General features: G+C 36.1%; 1 protein-coding gene across 4 annotated transcripts in view; it reads left to right on the forward strand.

Annotated features, from left to right (window-relative positions):
- SMC5 (structural maintenance of chromosomes 5) overlaps positions 1 to 24,276 on the forward strand; it is a 95,726-nt gene that overhangs the window by 12,143 nt on the left and 59,307 nt on the right. For 3 of the 4 annotated variants that reach the window (XM_047101945.1, XM_047101947.1, XM_047101956.1), the window contains exons 3-8: positions 4,598 to 4,650; positions 12,134 to 12,296; positions 13,286 to 13,420; positions 15,159 to 15,299; positions 16,693 to 16,854; positions 17,850 to 17,921. In XM_047101945.1, the coding sequence (XP_046957901.1) occupies positions 4,598 to 4,650; positions 12,134 to 12,296; positions 13,286 to 13,420; positions 15,159 to 15,299; positions 16,693 to 16,854; positions 17,850 to 17,921 (726 nt within the window). Of the gene's footprint in view, positions 1 to 4,597; positions 4,651 to 11,475; positions 11,545 to 12,133; positions 12,297 to 13,285; positions 13,421 to 15,158; positions 15,300 to 16,692; positions 16,855 to 17,849; positions 17,922 to 24,276 lie in introns of those variants that run through there. The other variant, XM_047101951.1, reaches the window with a different exon arrangement.

The raw sequence follows: 24,276 nt of genomic DNA on the forward strand, positions 1-24,276 counted from the left end.
AAGTTACATCTGAAAGGAGTTCTCTGTACCTCCTGGATTTCCATGTCTGGTTCCTTCCCCAGATTGGGGAAGTTCTCAGCTATGATTTGTTAAGCACACCTTTGGCCCCTTTCTCTCTCTCTTCTTCTGGAACTCCTGTGATACGGAATTTGCTGCATTTCATTGAGTCACTTAGCTCTCTAATTCTCTCCTTGTGATCCAGAATGTTTTTATTTCTCTTTTTCTCAGCTTCATCTTTTTCCATAATTTTATCTTCTATATCAACTATTCTCCCCTCTGCCTCTTCAATTCTGGCTGTCCCCACCTCTAGTTTATTTTGCACCTTGTTTACAACATTTTTTAATTCATCATGACTATTTTTTGGTTCCTTGATCTCTGCAGTGGTAGATTCTCTGGTGTCTTCTGTGCTTTTTTCAAGTCCAGCAATTAATCTTATGACTATTCTAAATTCTTGTTCAGTTACATTGTTTATATCTGTTTTGAGCAATTCGTTAGCTGTCATTTCTTCCTGGACTTTCTTTTGAGGGGCATTCTTCCATTTCATCATTTTGGGTAGTTTTTTGTCCCTTATGTGTTTTAAAAGCTTGTTATGTGCCCTACACCTGCGAGCACTACTATATTAAAGTGGGGTCATACACTGTCTAGGGCCTGGCCCTTCAGGAGGTGTTTTTTGGAGAGTGTCACTTGCCCTCTGTTGTTGTAGTGTAGTTACTTTATCTCCCTACTTGTAGTGATGTTTTGAACCCTCCACTAGGTGTGCTTTGATTTGTTCCTTGAAGTGTCCTAGAAAGGAAAACAAAGAAACAAAAAACAAACAGAAAACAAAAACACCCAAACACACAAACAAACCCCAAAAACAAAAATCCAGAAACATCAGCCACAAGTAAACAATAGGGTGGAGGAGGTGTTGGTAGAAGAGGCCTTGTCCGGAACAAAGAGAGAAATGACAGGAGCGGGGAAAAAGAACGAATAAAAATTGACCAGAAAAACTATAGGGCTTAATCCAGAGAGTGAGAAGGGGGAATAAAGAAGGAGGTGTGGAACATGTATCAAGAGAATGGATTAAATATGTCTGCTTAAACGAACCGACAACCAGAGTAACCAGACTAGAGGAGGGAAGAGATAAGAAGGAGAAAAGGAAGGAAGAATATGTCTATACAGTAAGAACTGTCTGAGAATTAAATCAGGCAATTAAATCAGTGCAACAGCACTGGTCTGGAGGAAGGGCCGTCTGGTTCATCAGCTTCAATCCCACTCCAGTAGATACGCAGTTACCAGTCACGGAGGGGCGTGGTTTGGTGTAAGCAGGTCCTGCCTCCACTGTGGGCCCCGCTGTCCCTTTGCTGAAGTCTCCCCTTGTTGGTGATGGGAAGAAAAATGACGACACCGAAGTCTCTCCTCCGTGGACCAGGTGTCCCAAACCACTCTTCTGGAGCAGTCTCACTGTGCCATGGGCACAAGTGAGGCGGTTTGTCCTGCTCCGCCAGCTCCTGTGCCTTGGCGTTTGGCAAACTCCTGCTCCGTTCACCCAGGTACTGGGGAAGTTCCTCTCAGCGCCGCCGCATGAGTCGTCTGGCTGGCAGATGCAGGCAGGCTTTGGTCTGTCCCACTGCACTCCAGGGTGGGGATTGCTTTCTCCTACTGTGGACAGTGCCCTTGGCCTAGGCAGCTAGCCTGGGGCTGGGTCCCCTCTTACCCAGGTGTGCGATCCGGGCAGCCCGCCCCAGTCTGGAGAAAGCCCTTCAGAGATTGGCTCCTTCTATGTCCTGGTCCCTGTTTTTTTTCTTGTCCACATACAGTCCTGTGCTTCCCCAGCTGCTCTTTCTCTTCCCTTTGTCTCTCCACAGAAGGGGAACCCTCCCCTCTGTTCATTTTCTCTCTCCCAGTTCGCAATCACCCACCTATGGCTGGTCAGGTTGTCCCTGTGGGTCCCTGTAAGCAATTGTCTCTTTTCCTCCCGGACTTTGGAGTTCAGCATCCTTTAGCTTCAACACTGCTTTGTTTGTGAGATGAGGGAACTTAGGATCCCCCTACTTGTCCTCTATGTTGGCCCGTCCTTCAAGGATACCTTTCTTAATTGCATAAAAGACAGCTAAAATATACAGCAAGTTAAAGAACAAGTCAAGGTTGCCTACTATCTATCACTCCTATTCAGCATTGTACTCGAAGTTCTAGACAGAACAGGAAGGTAAAACAAAAGATACAAGTTGGAAAGAAAGAAAAGTCATTTATAGGTTATATGAATGTTTGCAACGAAAACCACAAAAGAGTCCTCAGATAAGCCTTCTGATGAATTAATATGAAAATTTATTAAGATTGCTAAATACAAGATTATATAACAAATCTGTTGCATTTCTGTACACTAACAATGAACAGAAAAATACAATTAAAACTTGATATCATTTACAGTAGCAACAAAAATGCAGCTTACATAGCAATAAGTTAACAAAGGATATGTAAGACTTACACACAATGTAGAAATTATACAACTTTTTTGAAAATATTAGGAGTTTATAATAGATGGAGAGATGTACAGTATGAACAGGCTGGAAGACCTAATATAAAAATTTCATTCTTCACATTGATGTACATATCAGCATCGTTCCAGTCATAGTTACAAGCAGGTTCTGAAATTCAGATGGAAGAGCAAAGGGCCAAGAATAGCTAAGATACTCATAAAGAAATTCAACACAATGGGAAAACTTGCCCTCTCAGGTATCAAGACTTAACATGAAGTTAAGACATCGTGTAGAATGTTATTCAGCCATGAAAAAGAATGAAATCTTGACATTTGCAACAGCCTGAATGGACCTAGAGGGTGTTATACTAAGTGAAATATGTTAGGGAAAGACAAATACCATATGATTTCACTTGTATGTGGAATCTAAAACAAAATAAAACAAAAAACCCACAAACAGACTAACAGACTCCAATATAGAACCAAATGGTGGTTGCCAGAAGGGAAGAAGACAGATCTTACCCTGAGTGGTAGGGTTTTTGGGTTTTTTTTAAATTTTTTTTAATGTTTTTATTTATTTTTGAGACAGAGAGAGACAGAGCATGAGCAGGGGAGGGGCAGAGAGAGAGGGAGACACAGAATCTGAAGCAGGGTCCAGGCTCTGAGCTGTCAGCACAGAGCCCGACGCAGGGCTCGAACTCACAGACTGTGAGATCATGACCTGAGCTGAAGTCGGATGCTCAACCAACTGAGCCACCCAGATGCCCCTTGAGTGGTAGGGTTTTTGAAGAAGACTGTGGAGTGCAGGGTTTCTTAGGTGGCACATTGCAGACCTTTGGGTATCCCTAGATATATTTAGGGGCTGCACAAGTTCTCACTAAAAACATGTTTAATGTTGTATTTACAGTTAAATCCTGGTATGAAAATTTAACACTGGCATCTTCTATATCATCCATATGTACACTTGATAATAAGAACTGCCTCATGATTTTTTTCTTTCTTAGTGGTACCAAGTATTTTAACTGATGCAAGGCAGTGAGCAGATAGCACTCTTACAAAGATGCCATTGTTTTTTCATGTTTATGAAGAAACTAAAACAGTTTAAGTAGCCTCGTCAGAATCAAACAACTTATATGTTTGTGGAAGAGTTGAGATTGGAACCTGAGTGGTGTATATTAATGCCTGTACTCTTAATCATTAAGCTGTACTTACTAGTTACAAGGCAAGTCCTCCTTTTTCATCCTTCTGGGCATCAGTTTCATCATCCGTAAAAGGGATGTAATATATACCTCATGAGATTGGTTATGAGTATTAAAAAAGGAAATTATAAATTGCTTAGCAGAGTAGCGTATGGTAATGCATATTAATAAATGTTCACTGTTGTGGTTTCAGTTGTCATCATTGCCGTTACCACTATTAAAAAGATAATTATTTGCAAGGTATATTTTCACTTTTTTTTTTTTTTTTTTAAGAATTATTTATAGCCTGATTCAAGATCCAGTCTGATTTATTGTTTTAGGCCCAGGGTCCGTCTCAGGTTTTTGGTGATACATGTATACAAACTAGCTTAAATATGAAATATGTCTGTTTTTTCCCATAGATTGTACTTAAATTGTATTTCCTATGTGTATTGCTCTTTTTAAGAGAATGACAATTGTATCTTCATTAATGACAGGATGGGTAATATTAGAGTGATTGTTGATATTTTATCGGTGCCACTCCAAAGAAGTCTCCAATGGTAATAAGGAGATTTGGTATGGCTCTATAGTTAAACTGTAGAACCTATTTTCCCACTGGCTTTTTTGCCTATAAGGAGAGTTTTTAGTAGAGAGGCTAAGCACACAGACTCTGGAGCCAGATTATGTGGGTTCAGTTCTTTGCTCTGTATCACTTACTGGCGTTGTCACGAGTTTTTTAAGAGGCTGTCTGGCACATAGACTGTTCGGTAAATGGTAACTAATTTTTGTCACTGGTGGGTGGAAACAATGGAGGGACTCAAATCTGGGAAAGTGATAGGAGTGGACAGAGAAAATACTTAATGAAAGAATTTTAATTTGATAAATAATAATGACTTCACTAAATCTGGGATAACCTAGGAATGTCATCGCTCAGTGCATATTGTTTTTTTTTTTACTCTAGGTTGGCTTTTTTGTGAAGAGAGGATGTTCCAAAGGAATGGTTGAAATTGAATTGTAAGTGTTAAAAGTACTGAAACCACCGTTTTCTGCACAATTTCTTGATGTTCATGCATTCCTCATGACTTTAGAAAACAGTAATAACATAACGTTATGATGTAAATGTTGGAACTACTGTTTCAAGGATGTTTTATCCAGAGAAGTTATTTTTTTAAGGTGTCTTTTAAAAACTAAATTGTAAGAATTTTTTTCAATAGAATTCTTAAAGAAATTACCTCTTGGCAGCCATTTCTGATGGATCAGAGTTAGTATTCAAGATGACACCAGTTAACCCTCCTTCGTGTATATACTTTCAGTCTTTTTTACACAGGTTTGTTTACTGCTTAGTTGATTTTTAGTGTTGTTTTTTGGAGTGTTCTACAAAGTCCTGGAATTTCTTGCTTTAGGTTTTAAAAATTATCTGATAGCCTCATCGTTTTATAGGATATGGGGATATGATCTTTTTACTCAAAAACTGTGGGGGAGATGTTATATTTATATAGCAATGAGAAATAGGCATACACAAAAGATTATACTCAGTTCATTAAAATGTAATGATAGTATTTTACTGAAAGATATAAAACCAAGACTTGAATAAATGGAGAAGCTTACTATGTTCCTAGAAGCATATAGTTAATATCATTATTAACATATCAGTCCTTTCCAAATTAATATATAAATTTGACACAATTCCAATCAGAGTATCAACAGGTAAGTTTGATTCTAAAGTTTATCTGGGAGAATAAATGTGCTGGAAAACCCAAGAAGATTTTGGAAAAGTAGAGTCATGAATAAGGTATTTGTGTACTAGATGTTAGAGTGGACTATAATGCTGTTGAGAGTGTGGTGTATTAGTACAGAAAATTGGAGGAGCAGAATGGAGAAAGTAGGGACAGACCTGAATATATAACAGGATTTATTGTAAAGATGGCAGTTTAAGCTTAGGCTATAAATTACTCAAATTGAAGTAAGTTAATTGGCTATTAGTTTTGTTAACATAAATTTAGAGGTTTATCAAATATTCATGAATAAAACCTAGATGTGTTAAAGGCTGAGTGAAAAAATATGTAACTTTGAAAATAATAGGGAAAAAAATGTAGATTTTTTTAAGTCTTAGGAGAAGGAGGCTCTTCCAAGCACAATAGGACCCAGTAACCATAAAAAGGAAGATAGGAAATTTAGATTGCATCCACATGCAGCTGAAAATAATGATACTGTAATTAAAAATGAGTGATAGACGGGAGAAAACATTTTCAGCACAAATAACCTATACATGTCTTAAATTTACTAAAATACCAAGTCTCATGCAAGTCAGTAAAATTACTAACTGGTAAAAGAAACAAACAAAAAAATTTAACACCAAGTAAAATAAGTGGCCAAAATTATAAAAAGGATATAACTCATTAGTTATCAAGGAAATCAAAATGAGGACTTTTTTCCTTTTAGCTTAGAAAAATTTTTAAATAAAATTTAGTAATATGAAGGTATAGAGAAGTGAATCCTGTCATGTACTGTGGGAATGTAAGCACTTTATCTTACTTGGGAGTATATTATCAGGTTTTAAATAAATCTTTGATCCGGTTACTGTCGTAGACATTGTTTACTCATTTGCACAAAATTAGCCTTTTCCTAATTTTAATAGTGAAAAATTGTAAACACCCCAAATGTCTATCGTCTGGTAAATGACTAAACAAAATGTGATACATTCACACAATATCTTATTCAGCTACAGAAAGGCAGGAAGTGCTGATGGATCCTGCGACATGGGTGAACCTGGAGAACGTGCTTGGTGGAAGAAGCCAGACACAAATGCTACAGACTGTATCACTGCATTTATATGAAATGTCCAGAATAGGCAAATCTGCAGAGACAGAAAATAGATTTGTGGCTGCTTAGGAAGGAGGAGTGGAGAGAATAGGGAGTGACGACTTAACAGGTTTGGGCTCCTTTTTGGGGGTGGTGAAGAGATTTCGGAAATAGATGGTGGTGATGGTGACACAACCTTGTGAATATGTTAAAGACCATCGTTGAAGCACATCTTCCTTCAACTCTACACCTAAAAATGGTTAAAGTGGTAAATTTTATGTTATGCACATTTTACCACAATGAAAAAAGCATTGATTCGTATATTTAAAATGGTATGTGAATTATATCTCCATTAGCCAAAGATAACTCCTGTGTTAACCTTGGTACCATTGATGGGTCACAGTGGTTTCTTCGATATTGCAACTGACATAAATATATGAAGCCAGGTATATTTCTGACATACAGAGGAAGTGTTAATACTTAAGTTTCAGTGTCTTTTACGGATGGCAGCAGGTGTTAAGCACTCCTGATTTTCTACTCCATCACCATGGCCCAATTGTTTTCTTACTTCTCTGAAGAGGCACACATGCTGGCATGCAATAGCCACTAGCTGTAATAATCTAACCAAGTGACCATGAACCAGAGTTCTGTTACCACATCTGACATGGGGGAGGTTTCCGTTTCCCCAAAGTCATTATAGTTACATTGTGGTCACTTGTTGGGAATACCAAACACAAAATGGCTCATCATTAGTTGAAATTACTGCTGTTGAACAAATCTGTTAACTGGTCACATACTCGTCGAGTGGAATAGTGGATAGAATAATCTCTGGCACACACTGATGCAGTCATTTTCAAGTAATTCTGGAGTACCTATACATTGAGGGGGAGGGGCGTACAGCATTCTGGAATTTATGGTTAGGGGCATGAGGAGAGGGACGGATACATAAATAGGTAAAATATTATTTTAGGTGATGATAGGTGCTAACGTAGAAACTCGAGCAGGAAAGGACAGGGAGGGAGTGCCAGAGTAGAGTTTATGGTATTAAATAGGGTGATCAGGAAAGTTCTCACTCAGAAGATGGTACTTGAGCAAAGACTTAAAGGAGATAAGGTGATGAGCATGGAAATGCTTGGGGAAATAGCATTTTGGTGTCTGCAAATGCTAAGACTCAAGTGGTATCTTGTGTGACCACATTGCATTGAACAAGAGAATAGTAAGAGGTAAGGTCTGAAAAGATCAAGGAGCCGGCTCCTAGGGACTTGTAGGCTGCTGTGAGGACTTTGCATTTATTTATTTTCAGTAAGCTGTGAACCCACCAGGATTTGAGCAGAGACGTGGCATGATCTAAATGTCTTCTGTAGTAGTATTAACCTCCTTTGTTTTTTTAACCCCTTAATTTGAAGGATTTGGTTTGTCAGTTTTGTTAGTCTTTTCAGTGAATTGACTTCTGCATTGTTGTTTCTCTGTTATATCATTGTTTTCTACTTCATTAATTTCTACACATATCTTTACTAATTTTTCTTTAAACTTTTGGGTTTTTTTTTTTTTTGCTTTTTCTAATTTCTTGAAGTTGATATTTATTGTACAAATGTGTAGTCTTTTATTTTCCTTAATATAAACAGGTTAAAAATTTCCCTGTCAATACTGCTTAGCTCTTTCTCCTAAGTTTTGGTATATAAAGCATTTTCCTATTTTTCACTTCTGAATATTTTCTTCATTTTCTTTATGAGTTCATAATTAGAAGTTCTTTAAAATTCTCATGTAGTGGTTTTGTTATATTTTAGTATTGATTTCCACTTTGATGATAGTACTGTAGTAGAAAAAATATATATTATAAATAATATGTTAAATTATATATGTGCTATTGTATAATATATAACATTACTATATTATATAGAGTTACATATATGTGGTCATGTTACCAACCCTTTGACATTTGTCAAGGTATACTTATCATAGTGAGCTTTCATAAATGTTACCCGCTGGATTGAAAGAATGAGTATTCTGCTCTTGTTATGTGCAGTATTGTCTATTTGTCCATTAGTTCAACTGATTAATTATATTTTTAAATCTTGTATATTTATGATTTTAGTCATCAGATCGATTCTTTACTGAGAAAGGTGTTTTACATTATACTTCTGTGTAGATTTGTCAGTTAGCCTCATCCTGTCAGTTTTTGCTTTATGTATTTTCAGGACGTTATTAGTTGCAGCTAAGATTCACACTGCTTGATCTTCCGAGTGAATTGAACTTTCTGTTGTTACATACTGACTTCTTTGTCTTTTGATGCATCACCCTTAGAATGTGTTTAACTTGCCACCAATGTAGTTGGCAGCTTTCTTTTTTAAGTCTTTTTCAGGTTTTATTCATTTATTTCAAGTTTTTTTAGACCTTTAATATCTCATTTGAACAAGGATAGCTGGTGTTGTTTATATTGCTTTTTACATAATGCATATGATCCCTTACATGTATTGAATGACTTACATTTTTGGATTTACTTTTACTGCCTTATTCCATGCTTTTTATTTGTTCTACTTTTCAGTATATCTTTTCTCTCATGCCTTTGTTTGGATTTTTGTTTGCCTTAATATTTTCTTTACTGTTTTTTTTTTTTTTTTTAATTTTTTTTTTTCAACGTTTATTTATTTTTGGGACAGAGAGAGACAGAGCATGAACGGGGGAGGGGCAGAGAGAGAGGGAGACACAGAATCGGAAACAGGCTCCAGGCTCTGAGCCATCAGCCCAGAGCCCGACGCGGGGCTCGAACTCACGGACCGCGAGATCGTGACCTGGCTGAAGTCGGACGCTTAACCGACTGCGCCACCCAGGCGCCCCTTCTTTACTGTTTTGAAAATTAGTCATTCTTGTTTTAGTGGTTAGAATTTTTAACATATATATTTGAATTTGAGTCTAGACTTAGATGTCTTTATTTTCCTATTGAATAAAGACCTTAGATTACTTTTATTTGAATAATTTCCCTGAACTATTTTATCTTATCAAGTCTTTAAGACATAATAACTATAAATAACTCTCATTGTTTGTTTAGAATTATTCTATGTATTTTTGGTTTGCCTTGCTTTTTATTCTTTCTTGCATTTTTGTGATTTCCTCTGGGATTACTTTCTTTCTGCCAGAGGACATTTTTTAAAGTTTTCTTTAATGAGGATCTTCTAGTGGAACACTAAGTTTTTGTCTGGAAATGATGGTCTTTTGCTATCAATCTTGAAAGGTGTATATGCTGGATATAAAAGTCTACATCGATAGGTCTTTTTTCTTTTTCTTTTCTTTCTTTCTTCTTTTTAAGGTTTATTTATTTTGGGGAGAGTGCATTCAGGGGAGGGGCAGAGAGAAGGGGACAGAGGATCTGAAGCGGACTCTGCACTGACAGCAGCGAGCCCAACGTGGGGCTTGAACTAACAAACTTCAAGATCACGACCTGAGCCAAAGTTGGGCTCTCAACAGACTGAGCCCTCCAGGTGCCCCAATAGGTCTTTTCTCAACATATGTGAAGTATTATTCCATTGTCTTCAGATGTGAATCTGATCTTAGTTTCTTTCATAGTAATTCTCCTTTTCTGAAGTGATTTTTTAAAATCCTATCTCAGTTTTTGGTGTTTTATAGTTTTACACATATATTTAGATGTGGATTTATTGTTTGTTTATTTTGCTTGGGATTTAGTGAGCTTCTTAAATTTATGGTTTGGAAAATTCTTATGTATTATCTCTTCATCTATTGCCTCTGATCCATTCTTTGTCTCTCTTCCTTCTGGAACTGTATTTTTTTTTTTTAACGCTTATTTTTGAGAAAGAGATAGAGGGAGGATGAGTGGGGGAGGGGCAGAGAGAAGTGGAAACACAGAATCCGAAGTAGGCTCTAGGCTCTGAGCTGTCAGCACAGAGCCCAGTGTGGGGCTCGAACTCAGAAACTGTGAGATCATGACCTGAACCAAAGTCAGACACTTAACAGACTGAGCCACCCAGGCTCCCCTGGCACTCTTATTAGATATTGGGCTCTAAGTCATCTGTGTCTCTTTACATCCTTCATATTTTTCATTTTTTTATGTCTTTGTGCTCCATTCTAGTCCATTTCCCTGTGGTTCTTTTTCAGATCCTAGATATAAGTCAGTATTTTCCATCTTCTATTTCTTGAAATACAGTGAATATACTTATTCTGTACTTGCCCATTGTTTCCAGTATGATTCTTTGTTATTTCTGCTAGTTCGTACTCTTGATGCTTTGTTTTTGTGTGTGTTTCCAGTAAGCCGCTCCTTTCTCTTTGAACTTCGTGTTAATTCTTTGAGGGTAAAGGTAGATTCCTGCTGAGGGCATTTTCACTGACTTCTGCAGCAGATCATTGGATACTTTCAAACCAGGATCAAAATACACACAATTCTCAGTTGGTGCATTTTGAATCTTAGGTATGTCATGTAACTAAATTCAAGATACTCATCTGTTTGAGACTGACTTGTGGTTAATAAGCGTGTCAGGAGAGACTTTTTCCGTCCAAGCCATAGTTTGCGACAGGCACTTCGCTGGGTCTGGTGATGGTGGTGGTGTACTTCTAGTTTACCCTTCCATGAGGGTGTAGTCTTCTGGGGCTGGTTTTTATTAGACCCTCTACTTTGGGTAGCTGTAGGCCTCCTCTGCAGCCCCTCTGCTGGGTGATTATGAAAATGTGTAAGGCTGTTTGGTGGAATACATGCTCCCAGGGTAAAAGCCATTTTCATTTTTCCACTTCTGGATCTCCACCTGCACTGGGATTTTGGCCAGAATTACTTACTTTCAAGCTAACTCATAAATGCATTTGTGAACATATTTTAATATTTCATTATTTGTAGTTTACAGCAAGAAGCTCAGGAAGGGTACTTCATTAGTCATTCTGCTGGAAATGAAAATTTAAAACGACTTTTTTTTAAGTTGTGAAATCTTAATGTTTGGAGTGTTCTGATTACAATATAGTCTATATACACAACATTTACAAATTATCATTGTCATTTAGCCATTGAATACCAATAATTTATCTTTCTACCACATGCTGCTGATTCCCAGTGAAGAAGATGGATGGGAGGTGTGGAGCAGTAGTACTTCTAAAAGCAAGAAATAAGTAAATACCCTTCTTTCAGATTCTGTATTGCTTAATGTTCCTTTATAAGGCTGTATGTTGTGGTCTCCTCTGAATTCAGAGTAGAGTACGTGATGAGGAAGGCATGGGCTACCTGTATGACTGGGCTAGTTCTGATGTCTGGAAGTGCTTATGCAAGAATTGGTTTCTATTCATATATTTTCCAAGTAGTGGAAGTTTCAGCGTTTAGTTTTTATATGCTTTAATATGCCAACCTGTTTTGAATTGCAGTCAACGCATGTGATTGGAGAATAACATAATTTAAAGGATAAATAACTTCAGATATAGAAATTCTCTGTCAGTGTTTGGAAATTAGTATTGGCATTTGCTGTAACAGTTTAAATAATTGTGATGTTGAATCTGTGGTAACTTATGTGTGGTCAATTAAGTATCATTACCAATAAAATATCAAGATTTCCTTCTTTGGAGGGGCCAAAATATCAGAAGGAATAAAAATTGTAGTAACAATCCTGTCTGGCAACCTTTGTTGCAAGAGAATTTTGGAAATTTTATTTCTAAAGTGATACATATAATTTTGAATGTAAGGATTTTTAAATTATTTTTTAAATAGGTTCAGAAATTCTGGAAATCTTACCATCACCCGTGAAATTGACGTGGCAAAAAATCAGTCATCTTGGTTCATCAACAAAAAATCTACAACCCAGAAAGTGGTGGAAGAGCAAGTTGCAGCCTTAAATATTCAAGTGGGCAATCTTTGCCAATTTCTACCTCAGGTATGAGAGAAATCAATGTACAGATGGGAAAATTGCATGTTTCTTCCTCTTCATGCCATATGAGAATAGAAATACTTTTCACGAGATGTTGTCATGGGTGCTATTTAAACTAACAGCCTAGTAATGTTAATACTCACTGTTCTTTGTAAAAGATAGCATCTCATCTCCTATTATGATCTTATTGTAGTGATTTGAAGTGATAAGTTGAAAGTCTCAATTGCAGAATATTGTAAAGGGTATCAAGTTGTATTGTTTTGAAGTAGAGTAACTTGGATGGCCATGTGCTTACACTTTGTAGTCTCTTAAAATTTTGTTAATAAATAACTTCTTAATCGTGTTTTTGTATAAATACATCAAGTATACTTGATACACTAAAACTCTTAAATCGGTACGTGTGCCTTCTAAAACTTTGTCATATTTTAAATTTTAGTAAAAATATCCTGAAAATGCACATTAGATGTTAAATGTTGAAGTGAATGTTATTACATCTTTGAGTGCTGTCTAGTGTCTGAATCATAGTTCGTATTTTCCATTCGGAAACAATGATTTGATTACATATGTCCAAATTAAATACAGATTTAAAATTTGAAAGCATTGTTAGCTGGTGTCTGATATGAAGTAGATGTTTGAAATGTCTTTTTTCTTAACTTCTAACATTCCAACTGATGAGTGGTAGATAATGATCATTTCAATCCAGGGGACTGTTTTTTCTTTTATTCTCAAGCTATTTATTATGTGTATATAAACACTTTGCCTTAGAAATATTGGCATAGAAATTTTTAAAAGGTTCTCAGAAAGATGAGAGTTCATACCCTAAGTTTATATTTATCATTTTAAAGAATAGTGTATGAGGGACATTTATATTGGCACATCTTATAATTTTTTTCTTTTCAAAGTTTCATCTTGGCAGGCGCGATCATTGAATGATATATGTTTTGAAGATATTTATAAGTGATAATAGTTGTTGATATTTAAATTTTGTGCTCTAGGATAAAGTTGGAGAATTTGCTAAACTGAGTAAAATTGAACTCCTTGAAGCTACTGAGAAGTCCATTGGACCTCCAGAAATGCACAGATACCACTGTGAACTCAAAAACTTCAGGGAGAAAGAAAAACAACTAGAGGTATTTATAAATAGAAAACTCATTTCTATTGTTCCTCACTGATTTTTGTCTTTCATAATGTGGGAGAGTGAATAGGAGCTCTGATTCATTGAGTGACTTCATTTATTTGTGATTTTTTTCTCACGTAGGATTTTATTGCTAACATGAAACTAGGTGACAAAAAGTGAGAAATGGATTTGATCATGGAAAGTTTGAAAAATCTGACTTACCATTTCATCAAACACATGTTACGAATTAAATTTCTAAAGAACCAATCATATTATTTTAAAGTATGTTTTTACCTCTCAGGAAGTTTCAATATTATTCTTTTACTCATTTAGCATTTCTTAAACACCTGCCATGAGTCAGGACCCAAAAGGCTTTGGGGGAGTACAGCAGATACCCTGTAGCTTTTGACACAGTGTCTCTTTTGAACCATTTCTATATTTTTTCAGTTGCAGGAGGTAGGTTAGACTTTATGAGTCCTTTTATAGAATATCCTTTTAAAAGGTGTTTTGTGTAATGAATCATTCTCCATGTCCCAGCCACTAAAATAAATCCAGTATATTTTTGTAATCAGACGCCTTATAAACAAATGCTTTCTCTTACACCGTAACTGCCCATACTTAATAATATGGATATTGTTGTAATTTAATATTTATTATACTTAATCAGACTGAATGACCCAAGGAGTAGTAATTATTTTATATTGCTCTAGATACTTATTAAGTCTTTTTACCTTTGCCCCCATGGACCAGTCTCATACATTAGTTTCCCCACCGCCCCCCCTTCATGCTTTTAGTTACTGCCATTTCATTTACCTGTGGTCACTCGCGGTCTAGAAGCAGATGATCCTCCTGACATATTGTCACAAGTACAGCAATAATCTGACATTACATCACAGTGCCTCTGTCGGTCACCTCACTTCACGTGCCATTTTATCACTCATGTCAGTCATCACAAGCAGAAGGGTGACAACAGTACAGTATTTTGAGAGAGACCACATCCACAGGACTTTTATTACAGCATATTGTTACAATTATTCTGTCATGTTATTGTCAGTCTCTGTGTCTCATTTATAAATTAAGCTTTATCATAGGTATGCATGTATAGGGAAAACCAGGTATGTAGGGTTTGGTACTATTGTGGTTTCGGGCATCATCTAGTGGTTTGGAGCTGTATTCCCCACAGATAGGGGAGGGACTACTGTACTCCATCTGAAACACTCACCGAGACCGCTGCCATCCTCTGAAAGAATGCAAGCATGTATTGTACTAGGTTCTGAGTACACCTTTGAGCTTGTGAACTCGCAGTCTGAAAGCCAGATATTACCTTCCTTCGTCTCATTTCTTAGTCCTTAACTCATGAGTTACAAATCTTAATAACTCATAACATACAAATCTTAATAACTCATAACATACAAATCTTAATAACACTACTTTTCACGTTCCAGCTTTTGTTGAACTTGCACTTATAGTAAGTACATCACTTGTGCCCTTGAGGCGAGTGGGGCAGATACCTGTCTTCTCTTTAGGCAGGAAGACTCTAGGCTCAGGTGTGGCAGGGCTTCCTCACAGTTGCGCGACTAATAAATTGTAGAGCCTAGACCAGAACTCAGGCATGCATGTTAGTTTTACACAGTTCTTAAGAACTCCTGTGAAATTCTTAATTGTGAAATTTTGCTAGCATTGTCTTTCATTATTAAAAGATTTGACCTGTTGTCTTCTCAGTTAAGCGACTTGTTACATATTTGTTTTAGACCTCGTGCAAAGAGAAAACTGAATATCTAGAGAAAATGATTCAGAGGAATGAAAGATATAAACAAGATGTGGAGAGATTCTATGAACGTAAGCGACATTTAGATTTGATCGAGATGCTTGAAGCGAAAAGACCATGGGTGGTAAGTCTTAATTATCAGAGGCAAAAATAGTGATTCTTTTTACTGGCAGAAAAGCTATGAAGAAGGCACTAATTGCTCTGTATTCAGATTAGGTGTTTTTGTTCATTTTTGCCTTAAAAATCATCATAAAGTTTGTCTCTGTGGTATGATGTAGCTGTATACTTGTATAGCGGGTAACAGTTGATTGTGCTCTTTATTTTTCTGGATATGAGTCCTCAACAGGTAGTTTTGTTTTATAAAATGTAATGATCTAAAAATGTTTACACATATAAAAATAAACTCTTGGAGTGTCCTTAGGTCGCTGAGAATTCACTTGGCGTGTACTATTGATACTGATTTTTGGTCTGGAAGGAGCTGCACGCTATGTGCTGTAATTCTCTACTCCTGCTTCATAAGTTTATTGATGCTGCTGTTTTCTTCCTAATCACCCTATGATGAATAGTGTCCCAGACCATAGTTTGGACTCAAGAGTCAGTTCCCTCAGTGCATTTCTTTTTGATGGGCGGAACAGATTGAGGAAGTTTCATAATGTTTGTTCCAGGCTTAGGATGGAAATAGTTGTTAATAGAATGGAAAAATGAGTGGCTGTATTTGTGGCCTTTCTCCCTCCACCTCATCACCCTCTCCTGTCCCACGATCCCATTATTCTTAAACTTTTTCCTTTCTTTAGCTTGTTTTGATTACATTTTCCTATGTCCATTATTAGTCTTAAACCTACTTTATGTTTCTCCTTTAAAGTCTTTTGGTTAATCCTTTTCTTTCTAAGATTGATTTCAATCTTTTTTCGTTTTTTAAAAATTTACTCACATGTTTATAATCTTTGCTTCCTCCCGTTCATTCTTACTGTATGCTCTCTTAGTACTCCACTTACTTTTGTTATTTTTTAGCAAATATTTATTAATTCCTGTGACATGACAAGCCTCATTTTTACCTGCATGCTGCTTTTTGTTCTCCTTTTGACCCATTTTCCTCGTTTTTTTTTTCATTTTTACTTTTTACATTTTACTGTTTTTCATTTTTACTTTTACCATAATTGAATTTCTTTTGTTTATTTGTAAGTTCTGATATCCTTCCTCTATTGAGAGACTAGAGGAAACCCTTATTTTAGTAGCAATTAGTGTGTAAGTTTCAGAACCCGGAAGGGATGGAAGTCGGAGTCTGACCTCGTAATAGAGACAAGTACTAAGAGAGTGTCAAGCTTCTTTATACGTCATTGTTGGAATTCACTATATCTGACGTTGTTTCTTATGGCAAACTTTATACTCGTGGACCTGCCGAAAGGATATCAAAAGGGTTTTTTCATTGATTTGGTTTTTCCTGCACCTTGATTTTAGTATATGACTTAGTTTAAGCTAGTAGTGCATTAACTTCTGTTTTTTGAATTAATTGCAAGGAATATGAAAATGTCCGTCAGGAGTATGAAGAAGTAAAGCTAGCTCGAGACCGAGTGAAGGAAGAGGTCAGAAAACTGAAAGAAGGGCAGATCCCTATGACACGCCGAATTGAAGAAATTGAGAGGCAGCGTTACAGTTTGGAGGCTCGAATCAAAGAGAAGGTACTTCTCTGGCTCATTTTTGAATTTTCTGTGTTTTATTTTAGCAAATACAAGAGCTCTTTTGCCATCTTTTAAGATATTTTGTAGATGGACTTGTAGCTTTCATCGTTTACATTCTCTGACTGAATTTGGCCACCACAGGGTTCTTAGGGTCTAATCGTCACATTTGGACAGTTGCTACTTTATAGAAATTCCAAGATACAAAAGGGAAAACTGAAATGTGATTGTTTTAATTATAAGAGGATTCAGAGTAGTGTTCCTAGAAACATTGAACTCCTTTTGTGAGCGTATTGTAGAAAACCTTGTGTGTCTTAGAATACATAGTATTCTATGTATTCTATGCCATATTCTGTGGCATATGGAATATACTATTTTTTTTAAAATGTATTTAAAACATTTAAACCTAAGAGGTGCTTGAGTGGCTCAGTTGGTTAAGCAACTGACTCTTGGTTTGCCTGAGGTCATGATCTTGGGGTTTCTAAGCCGGTGCAGAACCTGCTTGGGATTCTCTCTTCCTTTCTTTCTGCCCCTCCCACGCACACACACGCATTCTCTCTCTTTCGCGCGCTGTCTCTCTCTCTCTCTCAAAACAAATAAACTAAACATTTTAAACCTAAATTAAAAATTTTCATGGTCATGGCTGTTAACTTTAGGGAGATTTCGGAATCAGATGTTAAGAATGGTTTAAACTATGGGTTCCTGCTATCCTAATAGGATTATTTTTAGGATCAGATGAAATAACATGAGATAATAAATGTGAAGAAATAAAGAAAACATATGTATGCATATTGCTACAGCTGTTGTTAATATCAATAGGAATAACCTTTTATAGATTTGGAGGTAACTTAGTATTTTTGGTGATGATTATGAATTTGGTTTGAAAGAAATCATGAAAAAGCGTTGTGGGTTAATTTAATATTTTGATGGCTGGGGCCACATAATTTGCTTGCTTGAGATTTTAACTAAATTCCCCTCCTTCTGGTTCAATCTTACAGGCAACAGATATTAAAGAGACATCTCAAAAATGCAAACAAAAGCAAGATATTATAGAAAGGAAAGATAAACAGGTAAGATTTTGTATTGACATTTTTATTATGCTAATTTACCCTAACTTTTTTGTGTTCGGGTCTGGATTATGGGACGACTTTTTGTTTGGGAGTTGTTTAAAGTTTTCTTCATTCTCTGCCTCTTAATCTGTGAGGGATACTAAGATCTGGAAGTAGAGAAGTTGCACAGAGGGTAATTAGGAAAAATTCTCAAAACTACTTATCAATGAGCATTATGATCTTTGTAACTGGGTGGCTATAGTTTTTTAATGGTAAAATTGGATTTAGTTATCTCAGTAGCAGAAATTAAATTTTAAGAGATTCTGTTTATGTTAAGATAGGACATTACAAAGCTAATGCAGATTCTTTGTGCACAGGTGTGGGGCTTGATGGCAAAATTATTTTAGGATGACTATGCAAGAAGACGGGCTTTTTAGCTAAGAGATCCCCAGCTATATGTGGGGTTTTGTTCTTTAGAACCATTCAGAAACTAAAATTTGAATTACCTCTCTTAGGGAAAGGTGTATAACCTGAAGCATTCCTGGCAGTTGAAGCATTATGTTAATCTTCCAGTTTTCAGCCTCACCCTTTTTTCTGTGCCTTCATCTTCAAAGCCCAGGCAGGCACCTCTCTAATTTCTCCCGAGAATAAACCTCACATTTCCATGGCAGAAGCTAGGCTGTCCGTGTCAGGTGCTCAGGTTGTCTGTACGGATGGGGTGCAGGAGGTAGGGCAGGGCAGTCCTTTTGTACTTGCCATCTCCTAGTTGTTGAGAGTCTCTGGGATTTGTATTTTGGTTTTTGTTTTGGAAGAGTCTTTTCCATGTCCTTTCATGCCTTTTACCCTGTAGCTCTTAGACTAACTAGGCTGCTAAATTAGTTGTCCCTGTGCTGTCTCTCCTTTTATGAATGTTATTGAAATCTCCCAATTGCTGGTGTCTCCTCCCTTGTTCCCTCTATCCTTGTGGGAGTGAACCCTTTTTTTAGAGTTTAGAAGGGAAAAGGCATAAAGATTTCATCTTTAAAACCCTGAACAGGAATACAGGTTGATAAGTTGTGTAATTAAACCATCCTTATGTTTCTGTCACACATCTTACTTGGTATTTTAATATATTGCTGGATTCAACTAGAAAATCTTGTATTTAGGATTTTTCGCACCATGTGAGATTGGCCTAAAATTTTCTTTTGTTTCATCCTTAACTGGTTTTTCAGTGTTCTGCTGACTTCTTAAATAGTTTAATGCTCCTTGAACCAATATTGTCTTTTTTTTTCCCTAATGTATTTGTTAGGGCTTGTCATTTTTATAAGTTATTTCATTTTTAACTTTTAATAAATAACATTTTAGGGTATAAATACTTTTCTCGTTATCACTTGGTTGTATCTCCTATGTGTTGATAAGTGCATTTCTTTTTTTTCCCTTTAAGATTTTATATTTTCAGTTTAATATTTTTATTCATTTAAGATTATATAGGAGTTCATACTGTTTTAATGTCTATGAATATGTAATTTCAAAACCTTAATGTAGAGTTCTAATTCTGTTCCTTGATGGTTAATAAATGTCGACTTTATTGTAGATATTTTGAGATCTCTTTGGACTTTTATATTTGGTTTTATACATGTTCTTTATATATATTCAAAAAGAATGTGTATTCAGTCTTTAGGTGTGGAGTTTTATATGTGTGTGTGTATATATATTTGTATGTATGTATGAATATACTTACATATGTGTTAGAACAGGTTTACCATGCTTATATTATGCAGATGTTCTACATACTTTCTTACCTACCTGATTTATCCATTTTTAAAGTGAAATACTTTCTGTGAGTGTAGATATGTCTATTTTGCCTCAAAATTGTATTAGTTTTTGCTTCCTAGATTTTTAAACTATGGTGTTTTGTTACTTCTGCATCATGTTTTGATTTATTTGATCTGGTATGAGTAGTATATACTGGGTTTTGTTTTGTAGTTTTTGTTAATTTCGTGTGTTGACACTTTTTCATACAGTAAGGGAGTTGAACCAGTTCCATTTACTGTTGTTTTCTACTTACTATGCTTTTTGTTTGATTTCTCCTGCTTCCCTTCCTACTTTCTGTTGCTGTTGATAAAGGTTTTCTTACTCCATTTTTCCCCTAAAATTATATAGTCTAAGCCTATTCTACTGATTACTCTTAAAGTTTAAATAACATGTTTTTCATAGTTATCAGCATTTGTATTCTTCCATTTAATTAAGATACTTTCTCTTCCTCCGCTCCATGTCTGTACTCAGAAATTTTACTTGTCAGTTATTTAAAATGTTATTTTTTACCATCTGTGGTTATTTAGACTTAATATGTTTTATTGGCTTTTTCGATCTTAGTACTTCTTATATCATCCTTCTGCCTCTTAGGAGGTGGGTTTTTTGTTGTTTTTTTTCTTGCTGGATATTTTCTGTGGGTGTTTTAGAGATACGCTTTGGGTGATGAACTTTCTGAGGCCTTATATGTTGGAAAATACATCTTTTGCACTCATTCTAGAATATTAATATTGATGAATCAAATTCTAAATTCTAAATTGTTTTTTCTTAACACTTTGACAATCTTTCCTGTGTGTCCCACAAGGTCCAGTATTGTTCCTGAGAAATAGCAGATATGAGAGGCCCTTGAAGAAAAAAGAAGGGAAATTAAATTTGATTCTAAATGCTGTGAGAAACTCAGAGGGTGTTGGAGGTTTTTAAGCCAGAGAGAAACAGTATTTCATATATTTTTTAATAACACCCAGGATTGGCTTATGGAGAATGGACCATGTGGGACAAAAAAGTAGAGGGTTCAGTTATGAGGCTGCCGAGGTAGGCTAGGCACATGAGAACGGTGGCTTCCCCTCACGTGGTAGCAGTTGACAAGCTAATTTAGAAAACTGAACCACAAAATTTGCTGAGGGAGTAGATAGAAGGATTGAATTGTGGAGGAATCAAGGATCACATCTAACATTTTCACTTCACAATTGGATGGATAGTTGTTCCTTGTACTGAAATGAGGATTGCGAAGAGGGGGGAAATGAAGAGTTCTGTTTGACTATAGAAAGTTTCATCCTTTTACTTTAAACCTATTTGTGTCTTCAAATCTAAAATGTGTTTCCTAGGGCACCCGGGTGGCTTAGTCGGTTAAGCATCCAACTTCGGCTCAGGTCATGATATTACTGTTCGTGGGTTTGAGCCCCACGTTGGGCTCTGTGCTAACAGCTGGGAGCCTGGAGCCTGCTTTGGATTCTGTGTCTCCCTTTCTCTCTGCCCCTCCCCTGCTCACACTCTGTCTCTCTCTCTCTGTCTCTCTTTCTCTCTCCCTCAAAAATAAATGTTGAAAAAAAAATTAAAATGTTTTTCTGGTGGATCACGGCTTTTCCTTTGTCTAATTGAAATAAATATTAACGTACAGTGTTAACGCTGGTTTCAGGTGTACCACATACTGATTCAACAGTTCTGTATATTACTCCTTGCTTATCATAAGTGTAGTCATCACCTATCATCATATGATGTTATTCCAATATTATTGACTGTTTCCTTATGTTCTTTTCATCTCTGTGGTTTATTTTATAACTGGAGGTTTTTATCTCCTTAATCCCCTTTACTTCACCCATCACCCCATTCACTCCCTTCTGGCAACCACCAGTTTGTTTTTTGTACTTAAGAGTCTTTGTTCATTTGTGTGTTTTTTAGATTCCATATATAAGTGAAATCATATGGCATTTGTCTTTGACTTATTTCACTTAGCATAATTCCTCTAAGTCCATTTATGTTGTTGCAAATGGAAAGATCTCATTCTTTTTTATGGCTAAGTAATATTCTGGTTGTGTGTGTGTGTGTGTGTGTGTGTGTGTGTGTGTGTGTGTGTGTTCTTTATCCATTCATTTACGGATGGACACTTAGGTTGCTTCCATATTTTGCCTGTTGTAAATAATGCTACGGTAAACGTAGGGGTGCATATATATTTTCAAACTGGTGTTTTTGTTTTCTTGGGTAGTGGAATTACTGGATCTTACAGCATTTCTGTTTTTATTTTTAAGTTTTCAGGGAACCTGTATACTGTTGTCCACAGTGACAAATGGTCAGTACCATTTTATATTCCTTCCAGCAGAACACAATGGTTACATCCTTGCCAACGCTTGTTAATTGCCTTTTTGATACTAACCTTTCTGACTGGTGCTAAGTGTTCACTCAATTGTGGTTTTGATTTGCATTTCCCCAATGATGAGAGATGTTGGGCACCTTTTTATTTATCTTTTGGCCATCTGTATGTCTGCTTTGAGAGAATGTCTGTTCAGGTTCTCTGCCCTTGTGTTAATCAGGTTGGTTGTTTTTTGTAGTTTTTTTTGGTATTGAGTTGCATAAGATCTTTATATATTGGATATTAACTTCTTACCAGATTGGATATTAACCTTGTATTGCATGCAAACATCTTTTTGTTCACTGGATTGCCTTTTTGTTTTGTTGATAGTTTCCTTCACTGTGCAAAAGCTTTTCATTTTGGTATACTAGTAGTTGTATTTGGTATACCAGTAGGCCCAATATTTATTTTTGCTTTTGTTTTCCCTTGCCTGAGGAGACATAGCCATAAATACCTTGCTGAGGACAATGTCAAAAAAATTACTGCCTATGCTGTCTTCTAGGAGTTTTATGGTTTCAGGTCTTACATTTAGGGAATTTAATCCATTTTAGTTAATTTTTGTGTATGGTGTTAAGGAAGCAGCCCAGTTTCATTCTTTGACACGTAGCTATTGAGTTTTATCAACAGCATTTATTGAAAAGACTGTCTTGTCTTTATTGTATATTCTTTCCTCCTTTGTTGTAGATTGACTATATGGGTGTGGGTTTATTTCCAGGCTCTGTGTTCTGTTCCACTGATCAGTGTGCCTGTTTTTTTGGACTGGTACCATACCGTTTTGATCACTGTAGCTTTGTAGTATATCCTAAAATTTGGTATTGAGATACTTCCAGCTTTGCTTTCTTTCAAATTTTCTTTGGCTATTCAAGATCTTTTCAGTTTCCATCCAAAGTTTAGGATTATTCTAATTCTGTGAAAAAATGCTCTTGGTATTTTCATAGGGATTGCATTGAATCTGTAGATTGTTTTGGACAACAGAACAATTTAATGATACTAATTCTTCCATTCCATGAGCATGGTCTGTCTTTCATTTGTGTCACCTTTGGTTTCTTTTATCAGTGTGTTATAGTTTTCAGAGTGTATGTCTTTCACCTCCTTGGTTAAATTTATTCCTCGGTATTTTATATTTTGGGGGTGCAGTTATAAATAGGATCATTTTCTTAATTTCTCTTTTTGCCCTTATATTAATAGTGTATGGAAATGCAACAGATTTCTTTATATTAATTTTGTATTCTGCGTCTTTACTGAATTCACTTATCAGTTCTAACAGTTTTTTGGTGGAGGCGTTAGAGTTTTCTGTATGTTAGTGTCGCGCCATCTGCAGATAGTGACAATTTTTACTTCTTTTACCAGTTTGGATGTCTTTTATTTTTCTTGTTTGGTTGTTGCAGCTACAGCTTCCAGTATTATGTTGAATAAAAGTGGTGATAGTGGATGTTCTTTTCTTGTTCTTGATCTTAAAGGAAAAGCTTTCAGTTCTTCATCGCGTGTGATGTTAGATATGGGTTTTTCATAGATAGTCTTTATTATGTTATGTTTCTCTCTAAACATGAATGGATGTTGTATTTTGTCACATGTGTTTTTCTGCATATATTGAGATGGTGATAGGATTTTTATACCAGAGTATCACATTGATTGATTTGCGAATATTGAACCACCTTGCGTCCATGGAATAACTTCTACTTGGTCATGGTGAATGATCCTTTTAATGTGCTGTCGAATTTGGATTGCTAATACTGTACTTTGTTGAGGATTTTGCATCTGTATTCATCAGATACTGACTGGCCTGTAGTTTTTTGGTTGGTTGGTTGGTTGGTTGGTTGGTAGTATCTTTGGTTTTGGTATTAGCGAAATGCTGGCCTCATAGAATGAATTTGGAAGTTTTATTTCCTGTTCCAATTTTTGGAATAGTTTGAGAATAGGTATTAACTCTTTAAATGTGTAGTAGATTTCACCTGTGAAGCCCTCTGGTCCTGGCCTTGTTTGCTGAGAGATTTTTGAGTAGTGATTCAATTTCATTACTAGTATTTGGTCTGTTTGAATTTTCTGTTCTTCCTGATTTGGGGAAGTTATAGGTTTCTAGGGATTTATCCATTCCTCCTAGGTTGTCCTATTTGTTGGCCTATAATTTTTCATGATATTTTCTTATTTATATTTCTGTGGTGTCCATTATTTCTTTTCCTTCACTTGAGATTTTATTTGAGTCCTCCCTTTTTTTTTTCTTGATGCGTCCAGCTAAAG

This window comes from Lynx rufus, unplaced genomic scaffold (assembly GCF_022079265.1).
Source record: "Lynx rufus isolate CCGP_SWC_20201006 ecotype Redwood Valley unplaced genomic scaffold, mLynRuf1.p SCAF_10, whole genome shotgun sequence".
Taxonomy (NCBI): domain Eukaryota; kingdom Metazoa; phylum Chordata; class Mammalia; order Carnivora; family Felidae; genus Lynx; species Lynx rufus.